The 10677-nt window shown below is 51.3% G+C and overlaps 1 protein-coding gene across 2 annotated transcripts in view; it reads left to right on the top strand.

Moving 5' to 3' along the window:
• Positions 1 to 437: 437 nt before the first annotated feature.
• SEMA5B (semaphorin 5B) overlaps positions 438 to 10677 on the top strand; it is a gene marked incomplete at both ends in the record, with an annotated part of 37072 nt that continues 26832 nt past the window's right edge. Inside the window, 3 exons of one of the 2 annotated variants that reach the window (XM_082839856.1) lie at positions 438 to 618; positions 5805 to 5904; positions 9208 to 9253. In XM_082839856.1, the coding sequence (XP_082695982.1) occupies positions 465 to 618; positions 5805 to 5904; positions 9208 to 9253 (300 nt within the window). The remainder of the gene's footprint in view (positions 619 to 5804; positions 5905 to 9207; positions 9254 to 10677) is intronic. The other variant, XM_082839855.1, reaches the window with a different exon arrangement.

The following is a 10677-nucleotide window of genomic DNA, read 5'->3' as shown; positions in this document are numbered from 1 at the left end:
AACATTTAAACCTTTCATCCAGTGGAATTTTTCCTAGTTGGTGTGAGTTATGGATCTAAATTTATCTTTTTACAAATGACTACCCACTTGTCCTAACTCCATTTATTAAAATCCCTAAGATACCACCTTTATCATTAAAATAAATTTTAAGCCATTTGGGATCATAATAGAAAAAGCTCTATAATTTGTCAGTTTTGTCCAAAATACCATTACAAGGGAAATTAGCTTTCAAGGTATGATCTATAACTTTACATTACTAGAGCAGAGCAGACTCTTAAGTATGGTAAAAAAAATTAAATTTATTTAAACAGACAAACAAACAGATCCCGCGGGGCTACCGACAGGCACGGAGGAGATCGGGAGAGGTGGGCACCGCCGAGGGAGTGTGTGGTGAGAGTGAGTGTTTGCATTTCAGGTCTCCCCCCAGCCCGCCTCCAGGAGCTGGGAGTACAGAGGGGCCCACCATGGTGTTCCCGGGACCCCTGGCTGTCACCCTGCTGCCGCCCAGCCTCACGCTGCTGGTGGTGCACCTCGCCAGCTCCCAGGATGTCGCCAGTGAACCCAGCAGTGAGCAGCAGCTGTGCTCCCTGAGGGAACACCCCATCGTGGCCTTTGCAGGTGAGAGCCACTTCCCTCTCGGTCCTTTTTTGCAGTAACTGTGTCCTGAAGGACTTAGTGTCTCTTTGGCTGTTGGAAGTCATTTCTTGTAGGGTACGGGAGACTCTTCCTCTGGGGATAGATGTAAGAAGGATGGGCAGCCATGGGCTCGAGGGGTCTGATTTTAGTCTCCAGACAATTTGTTCAGGCCCTTCATCTGTTTTTCCCTGGGGGAGGAGGTGGTCTTTCTCTGGAATTCCTTTGCCGGAGAATGAGGTTATAGATGCCCAGGGTGCTGTAGCCAAGGGTTGGTTGGTCATCTTGTGCTTCCAGCTCTTCTGGAAGCACAAGCTCTATTTCTTGGCTACCCTGGGAAAGAATGAAGCTGACTCACTCATTAGGAAGTGCCTAGAGGTCTCTGGAAAGGTTCCCTGTGCTCTACGATGGCTGCAGGGATGCCTGTCTTCGGCGCCTTGGGAGCCCCCAGGGAAAGGGGCCTTGATGACAAATAACTCCTTCTGTCAAGGAAGGGCATGAGAGTGTCTTATCATAGTCTTTCCCAGACTGGAGTTTGTGAGTCGCTGGACATATTCTGAGGGGTCCATAAGTTCTCAATAAGTTTCTAAAATTAGTATATACATTCGATGATCATCTAAAATCATAACAAAACACACATCCTGGAGCATCCTGCACGTTCTCCCTCAGCCTGTTAGCCGGTTTGGTGGTCACTGGGGGTGTTAGGACCACGTCGACACTCCATGATGGAGCTCACACTGGGATCTGCAGATGTGGTCTCAGGGGTCCCCATGTTCTTAAGTGATAAACAGCCATCCTATTTCCTCTTCACAATAACACTGGCAGCGAGGCAGGGCAAGGGCTGTCACCTCTGTTTACAAATGGGGAGGGCTGAGGTGTAGACGGTTGGAGCGACTTGTCAGAGCCAGATCTCCATGTCTGCCTCCTGACTCCATCCCGGGCTCTTCCCATTCCCCGCCGCAAAGGGACCAGGTGCGTCCACCGTCAGATGCGCGGCAGCCCATCCTCTGTGATTCCACACAGCCAGCTGAGAGAGGCAAGATGGAAACCAGAGTGGAGAAATGAATCCATAAGACCGAGGCGGGCATGGGATTCAGCGGGTGGGGAAGGCAGTATGGATAGGAGTTGGGGCAGCGAGGTGGGGAGGCTGGAGGCGTTTCAGATGTGTGGGATTCCCATCTGTGGGCTGGCTCCTGTCTCCGGGAGGAGGGTTTCCAGCTGTCTTCTCCGTGCTGTCTTGTTTGAGCTGGGATCTGAGCCTTCGAAGGCTTAAGTGGATTAGAGCAAATTAGTAATGTCCTTAAACCTACAAAACGCACGCACACCCTCCGACTTCTGATGGCTTCTGCAGGCTGTCACTGCAGGGAGGGACGAAGGAGCAGAATCCTGAGCGTGTCCTCATGCGGGGGCCGCCTGTGGCAGCTCCTAATGAGCCCTTTCTTCTCAGGGGCTTTGCTGGGGCACGGTTGGCCTGGCTGATCCTGGGGCCATGGACAATGGAAGGAGAGCAGGGAAATCCCTGTCACCCAGCCAGGCTGATCTGTACTGGAACAAACTGGCTGGTGATGGGAGGAGGGTGGAGAGGTGGAGGATGTGTTCCTTGAAAGCCTGGCTTCCTTGACACCATTTCTGATCTTCAGCTGTAAATTACTTGAATGAAACTGACTTCCCACCCCGCCCCCTTTCAGAAGGAAGGAATGAGGCCCAGAGTGCCATAGGCAGTTGACACAGAGTGACTAAGAAATCCCCTGAGCCCCAGGTGAGCAGAGATGGTCCGTCCTAGACTGACAGCCCTGGAGACGGGCGTCATCTCTGTTTTTCCTCCTCAGGCCTCCTGGCCTCCCCAAAATTCACCCGTTCCCTCTTTCTGTTGGCTTTGGGTTTTCCTGTCTATTGGCCAAATTTTTCTTGGGCCCCTGACCCAATACCTGACTCCAGGCACGGAGCTGGACGCTGCGGGGCCTCAGAGGTGAAGAAGTTTCCTTTGAGCACTCATGTCCCTGTTGTTCCTTAAATGTCGCTCCCTTTGGTCCCCCAGTGCAGTTAGTCCTGGATGAGGGCTGGTCCTCTTGTCTCCCCACATCCTTTAGTTCTGCTGGGCACACACTAGGGACTCCATTCATGTTGGGTGACTATGTTCTGGGTGATGCCGTGTTCCAGAGAAGCTGCCATAATCCAGCCCCGTGCCAACCCCCAGCTTCCAGATGTTACATTTTACTTCTGACAGTTGAGTAGGCTTCTAACCCTGTAGCTGTGAGTTTCCCTCTCCCCTGACACCTGGCTGATCTGTGAATAACCCCTAAATACCCCAGAGGAGCTGCCAATTGCAGAATCTGACAGACGTTTTTCTGTTTTGTAAGGTTAAATTTTCTCCTATGGGTTTCTTTTAAGGGGATCCACCTGTGTTTCTCTCCGGCCTGCACGTTATTCCTTTTGCCACAGCTTGGTCTGTCGAGGTGGCGGGGAGAAGCCAGTATGGAGTTCACACTGGCAGTGGTTAATCCACAAAGTGGGTAATTGAATTGACTATAATTAAAATCACAGGCACGTCATGGAGAATGTCATTTTTCTCTTAAAGTCACTGTCCAAAGCGTTCACTGCACATGGAGCTCAGAACGTGCTCGGTGTTTTAACAACAGCTTTCCCTCTGGTCCTGTTTGCCTGTGTAATAAGAGGAAGCTGGCTCCCTTCCAAAGACAGCTCCCCCAGGATCACCACGCTGTGCCCGCTGCATCTCCCCCCTTGCCCCTTCCCCCTTGCCCTTGTCAGTCACTTCGGGGTAAGGAAGAGGGACAGAAACTGGAAGGGACCGCCCCCCCTCCTCCACCCGCACCTCCCACTGTCTTCCTGGCTCCTGCCCTGTTTCCTCTTCCTCTCCCTTCTCCCCAAGAAAGGGTTGGAATGAAGGCTGAGCTGAGCCATCTCCAGATGGAGTTTCTCCTGGTTTGCCGCAGACCAGTCATGCCACGTCTTCCCCTGTTCAGCTGCCCACATCTGGAATACCCCTGTCAGAATGGAAGAAGGGGATTAAAGTGCAAGCCAGTTGCTACTATTGAAGAACACCCAGTATGCTGGGGATGGCAACCCCTCACACACACACACACACCCCACCCGGAAAACAGATGAGCACATTCAGAGTGACAAATCATGCAGTATGAATGGAACACGAAGGGTGGAGAGAATATGGAACAAAATAAGATCAGGATGGAGAGGTTATAATCCAGGAAGGCTTCCTGGAGAAGGAGGACCCTTGGCTTAGTCTCTAAGGTAGCATGATATCCTATCAGGATTTCTGAGAGCAGCCCTGAGGTCAGCTAAAAACCTGGCCTACCCGACTCCACATCCACTCCTTATACTGTGATCACCCAAATGCCATTGCAACTTCGTGATGGTTCTTGCCAACCTATAGTCACCTGCTGAGGGCAGAGGCAGACACAAAGGATTTGCTTCATTTTGCTGCAGTTTTTCTTTCTTCTTTTTTGTAATCGTCCATATCACAGTTTTCTGAAAAACATCCAACTCGCAAAACCTTCCGTTCTCCAGGGAGCGATTAAGTGTTTGCCTGCCGTGCAGAAATGAAGCGCTGCTTTTACTCTGTAGTGGAGGGATAATGAGCACTGATTTATTTCCCTTGGATTACACACACACGCATGCACGTGCACGTGCGCGCGTGCACACACACACACACACACACACACACACACACACACACACACACACACACACTACTCTGGGCCTTCTGGGAGCCAGTTACTAATACACTGTGAGGAAGAAATCTCAGGGCCTCCTCACATTCCCCTCATCTTTACCCTATCGGCGGGAAAGTTCCTCTGCCCCACAGCTTTCTCTCTTTACTGGTCAGTTCCCTCACATCCATGAAGAAGGAGCTGAAGGAGAGCTATTAAGGGGCTGTGAGCCAAGATGGGGGAAGTGGTTCTCCATTTGGAGGGAAAGTCAGCTGGGCACTGTTCCCCAGGTGTACCCTCTCCAGACCACTGCCCCATCCATCCAGAGGGCTTCGAGGTCTCCTCTGCCCACCTGGTCCCCATGAAAGACTTTGGCCTTGGCTGGGAGGATTCTTCTTGGAGACAGAGATGGGCACTGCCCACCCACCCTCCATTCCTTCCACCTCTGTGGAGTCTTGTCTGAAAACCTGAGGCTTCTTGTACAAAAGGGAGTTGACGATTATTCATACATTCATTCAAATACTTCCAGCTGCTGGGAGGAGGCTAGAGCTCCCAGAAGCAAGATTTTCCTTGTCCCCCAGGGCAAACTACCAGATTAGACACCCAGTGAGATAGGAGCTTTGATGGCAGTCAAGAAGAGGTCTATGGGAGCCCGTCACCTTGCGTGGGGGAGTCAAGGAAGGCTTCTTGGAGGAGGTGGGGTGGGGACGGGGACAAACAGGAACTGTTCCACTGAGGAAGAATAGAATTGCAAAGGTTTGCAGGCTCTTGTGGGATAGATCTGGAGATGTGCACTGTGTTCTGGTTGAGTGTGGCTGGAGTGGAGGGTTTAAGGGGGAATGTATAAGCAGAAGCTGCATTCTTTCAGTGGATCACTAGATCACTAATGTGCCAGGCATTCATTCTACTTGGGAGGACAGTGGACCAGAACCCAAAGGAGTTGGGACTTTTCCTGGAGGAAACTGGGAGCTATTAAAGAGTTCTAAGCTAGAGAGTGACATAACCAGATTTGCATTTTAGAGAGATCACGTTGTTGCCTGTGGGAAATGGGCTGGAGGGGCAAGAGTGGAAGCCATGCCAGTTAGGATGCTGTTGGCATCAGTTCAGGCAAGAGATGATGGTGGCTTGGCTGGGGAATAGGGTGCAGAGGGCGAGATGGATGGATTTCAGAGAACGGACAGGATTTGCCAGTATGTTTGGCGTGGCTGGTGAGGGTCTCGGGGGGTCAAGGATGATTACAGGTGTCCCTTTGTGCAGCTAGGGGGTGGGTGGAGCCCTTCTCTGAGCTAGGGAACAAAGCAGGAGCAGTGACACCACCCCCACTCCCTGTCCCCCAGCCGGCTGCTCACACAGGTGGGCAGGCAGAACCCAGATCTCTGGGGTGCCTCTGCCTCACTGCAGCCCTTCCGTTCTTGGGTCCGATGCTGGTGCAGCTGGGAGCCCCTGGGCCAACAGTAACCGAATGGCTGCTTCTCCCTCCCCCAGATCTGAAGCCATGGGTCTCTAACTTCACCTACCCTGGAGCCCAAGATTTCTCCCAGCTCGCTCTGGATCCTTCCAGAAACCAGCTCATCGTGGGAGCCAGGTAATGAGGTACAGGAGGGTTGGGGCCAGGACTGGGGGATCAATTCTAAGCGAATTGAGTGGAGGGAATATCATTTGGCATGACCCTCTGTGGGCAGACCCTCACCCTGGGCTCCTATTCCGCCCTACCAGGCCCTCTCTGTGTCTGAATGTCAGTCCCCCAGAAAAGGAAGCAGTGGATGGGTAGGTGGGGGGAGGTGGGAAGGAAGTGACCTCCAGATCTCAGCAAGACACATTCCTCAGGGTCTGGCAGTTATCAAGGGCAGGAATGCCTGCTGGCAACCTCCCAGCCCCTGTCCTTGCCATCCTGCCAGGACCTACCTAGCTGGTGTCCTCCCCATGCAGAGAAGGTGCCCAGGAGCCCCCTGCTGGCTGGCTGGCTGCCTGCACCTGGGACATGGGACACGGGCCATGTGCTTCTTTCATGAAGGACCTCACCTCCCTGTTTCCTGATATCAGTTAGCCCCACTGCCCAGATCTGGTATTCAAGGGGTAATACACTCTAGGGAGGACTTGTAGAGACTTTACAGAGCAGAGTAGGAGGAGAGAGTCCTCAAAATCATAGACCTTCAGCTCTGGTAGGGAAGGGAGCTTAGAGATGGTCTGTTCCAGTGGGACCAGAAGCATCCGCAGCATTGGGAAACTTGTTAGAAATCAAATTCTTGGGCCCTACCCCAGACCTGATGAGTCAGAAACTCTGGAGGTGGGGCCCAGCAACCTGTGTTTTAACAAGCGCTCCAGGTAAGCCTGATGAACACTGGAGTTTCAGAATCACTGGCCTAATCCAGCTGTCCTCGATTTCAACATGAGGAAGCAGAGGCTGGAGTGGGGAAGGTGACCTTCCCACGACCACGTAAACAAGATGACAACAGAGTCTGGGGACGAGAACCCAGGTCCCCTAACCTCAGGGCTAGAGTTTTTTCTGCCAACCCACGTTACCACCTCCAACTGCACTGCTGTTTTTCAGAAGCTCTCCGCCCCAGGGGTTCTGATTCAGCAGGTCTGGGGTGAGGGAGGATGGTCACTGGGTTGGATGCCTCCAGGCTCCACTGTGTAGCTGACCATCCTTGACTTCTGGGCTTTCCTGAGTGGCCCCACCCCTTCATTTGCCACGTGAAAAGGAGGCAAGTCGAGGACGGAGCTCTGGACCAGATGAGCTGCATTCTTGTCCTGGGTAATCTTGACCTGTGAGCCTCAGTTTCCTCATCCGTAAAGTCCGGGTTATGTGATGCTGCCAACATCACAGGGCTATTAAGAAGCTGGGGCTGAATGCATTTTATTTTTTTAATTTTGAAATTAACTTATTACTTTGCATCAGTGATATGTGTTATGGTATAACATTCAGAAGGTACAAAAGTGAAAAGCAGGGCCAGCCCACTATACACCAAGCAGGACCCCTCACTGGAGGCGTGCCCTGTGGTGAGTTTGCATGTCCTCTTGAAAGTAATCTCTACATATGCAAGTATACAAGAGTGTGGACCTTATTTTCCAAGCGAAGAGAATCATTGTTTTACTTTTTATGTTGAGATAATGGTAGATTTACGTGCAGTTGTAAGAAATAATACAGAGATCGCATCCTTATATCCTTCACCCCATTCCCCCCCACACAGTGGTAACATCTTGCATAACCATAATACAACACTGCAGTCAGGAAGCTGACATTAATGCCATCCTTCCACCTGATTCAGAGTCCACCAGCTTTACTTATGTAGTTTTTAGACTCCTGATGCCTTTGAAATAAGACAGAGAACGACAAACACCAAATGTTATCATTTATATGTGGAATCTAAAAAATAAAACAAACGAATTTATATAGCAAAACAGAAACAGACTCACAGATATAGAGGACAAACTACTGGTTACCAGTGGGGAGAGGAAAGGAGGGCGGCGAGATAGGAGTCGGGGATTAAGAGAAACTATTATCTATAGAATAAATAAGCCACAAGAATAAACTGTACAGCACAGGGAAATAAAGCCAATATTTTATAATAACTTTAAATGGAGTATAAGCTATACTTTTTTTTTTTAATTAAGACTTTTTTTTTTTTTAGAGCAGTTTTAGGTTGGCAGCAAACTTGACAGGAAGGTACAGAGAGTTCCCATAGACACCCCCGCCCCACGCAGGCCCACCTTCCCTCACCCCCAGTAGCCTCCACCGCAGGTGCATTTGTTACAACTGATGAACCTACACTGACACATCATCATCACCCAAAGCCCGGAGTTTACCTTAAGGTTCACTCTTGGTGGTGTACATTCTGTGGGTCTGGACAAATGTATAATATCATGTACTCATCATTAGGGTAACATACCTAGTAGTTTCACTGCCCTAAAAGTCCCCTGTGCTCTGCCTGTTCATCCCCGCCGCCACCCCACCCCCTGGCAACCGCTGATCGTTTTAATGTCTCCATAGTTCTGCCTTTTCCCGGAATATCATATAATGAAATCATACAGCATATAACCTTTCCAGATTGGCTTTTTTCACTTAGTAATATGTATTCAAGCTTCCTTACGTCTTTCCATGGCTTGATAGCTCATTTCTTTTTAACACTGAGTAATATTCCATTGTCTTGATGCACCACAGTTTACCCACGCAACTACTGAAGGACATTTTGGTTGCTTCCAAGTTCTGGCAATTATGAATAAAGCTGTTATAAACATCCGTGTGCAGGTTTTTGTGTGGATATAAGTTTCCTTATTTAAGGTTTTCGAGCAGCAGGCTGATATGATGAAAGCAGTGTTTGAGGAGGATGAATCTGGCAGCCCCGTGCAGGTGGCGATGTGGAGGAGAGGAAGCACGAAGTGGCAGAGGGGCAGTTTGGGCAAGAGGAGACAGGCTGGGCCGGGGAGGTGGCCGAGGGAAGGAGGAAGATGACCTGCCTGGGTCCCCACAAGAGCTCCATGAGGCTTTATGTTGAACAGAAACAGGTTCCATGGTTGGGAAGGGGGTGTGGGAGGCTGTGCCCTGGGCCTGCTGGGATGGCGGGGAACAGAGACAGTGTGGGCTTTGGGAGCAGATGCGTCTGGGTTTCAATCCCACATCCTGCACTTACTATCTCTATGATTTGGGCCATTTACCCAAACTGTTTCCTCTTCTGTAAAATGGAGTTTTCTCTCTACTCCCGGCGTGGCAGTGCAGATTAAATGAGCAAATGGAGGTGAAGCTCTCCCTGGGGTCGGCCCACTGTCAGCCGTCTGCAGTCGGCACCCAGTCCTGGCACCCCATGAGGCAGGAGCCAGGAAGCTGTTCCTGGAGACGTACCTGCAGAACCAGCCTGACTTACCATCTCTGTTTCTGTTTTCACAGGAACTACCTCTTCAGACTCAGCCTTGCCAATGTCTCCCTCCTTCAGGTACATTTGCTTCCCTTCCCTGTAATTTCCCTGGTATTTGGGGGCTGGGGCCAGGGCAGCACAAGGAGTGGGATTCAGAATTCAACCCCCAGGGTTGAAAACAGGAGCCCTGTGTTCTTTTCACTGGCTGTGGACTCACACTGGCAGTGGGGGTAATGGCTGGGAAGATATTTGGAAGTGGGGGGCGTGGCCACAGAAACACGGGGGGCACACGCGGGGCTCCTGCGTTGTGAGGACAGGAGCTAGGTGCTCCTGTTTGCCTAGACTGAGGGGTCCCAGGACGCAGGACTTTCACTAGAACCAGTACAGTACTGGGCAAACTGGAACGGCTGGTCATGCTAAGTCCAGCTGCTAAATCCACAGGAGGTCTCTGGGTTTGGGCCTCGAGGGAAAGGGTGGCCCCGGTTCCTTTCTTAGCCTGGCCTGAGTGATCCCATTGTAGCTCAGCGTTTTCACTGAGCTGCGACTGATTCGTTCTCTGCTGCCAAGGACTCCCCCAGCATCATTCCCTGAGTGCTTTGGGAAGCACTTTGATGGGACTCCTGGATCCAGAACATCTATCCCAGATTGAGAAACAGATGCCGTATCACCTCTGCAGAGGCTGGACGTTCTAGAGAAAGGAAGGCCATCTCTTTGTCAGTGAGGGGAGGCCTCAGTTCCCGCGTCCAGGGGAGGCTTGCTGGTCTCCAGCGATCAAGTGTTCCTTGAGCAATTGCTGTGTATCAAAAGTGAGCTGGGGGCTTCCCTGGTGGCGTAGTGGTTGAGAGTACGCCTGCCGATGCAGGGGACACGGGTTCGTGCCCCGGTCCGGGAAGATCCCACATGCCGCGGAGCGGCTAGGCCCGTGAGCCATGGCCGCTGAGCCTGCGCGTCCGGAGCCTGTGCTCCGCAACGGGAGAGGCCACAACAGTGAGAGGCCCGCGTACCGCCAAAAAAAAAAAAAAAAAAAAAGTGAGCTGGGGGAGGAGGGGCTATAAGACAAGCTCACAGCACAGCCAGGAAAAGATGATGAGTGATACACAGAACCTAATTAGAGAATGGTACAAGGAGTTAGTCAGGGCCTGGGCTATTTGGTATCGTGTTTCACTACAAAGGGCAGTTGGGGAAGGGGAGACCTCCTTGGTGAGCTAGTGTGACACTCTGGTCTAGTTTCTTCTAGCTGCACCTGGGTCTAGACCCCCAGGGGCCATTGCAGCTGGTTGCCACAGAGGAGGTGCTCCGCAGGGAGCAGAAAAGGTGTGACCATCCAAAAGGAGGAGCCAGGAAGAACTAGGGGAAATTGAAAAGAAATTCCATTCATCCATTTTTAATAAACGTTAACAAACATTTACGGAATGCCTACTATATGCTGGGTGCTGTCCCAGGCCTGGTACTAGGCATTTGAGATCCCAAGGTGGATCAGGCTCTGTGTCTTGCCTGAAGGA

The sequence above is a fragment of the Leucopleurus acutus genome (genome assembly GCF_964270905.1).
Source record: "Leucopleurus acutus genome assembly, chromosome: 5".
NCBI classification, from domain to species: Eukaryota; Metazoa; Chordata; class Mammalia; order Artiodactyla; family Delphinidae; genus Leucopleurus; species Leucopleurus acutus.
This window is presented reverse-complemented; position numbering and strand designations above follow the sequence as displayed.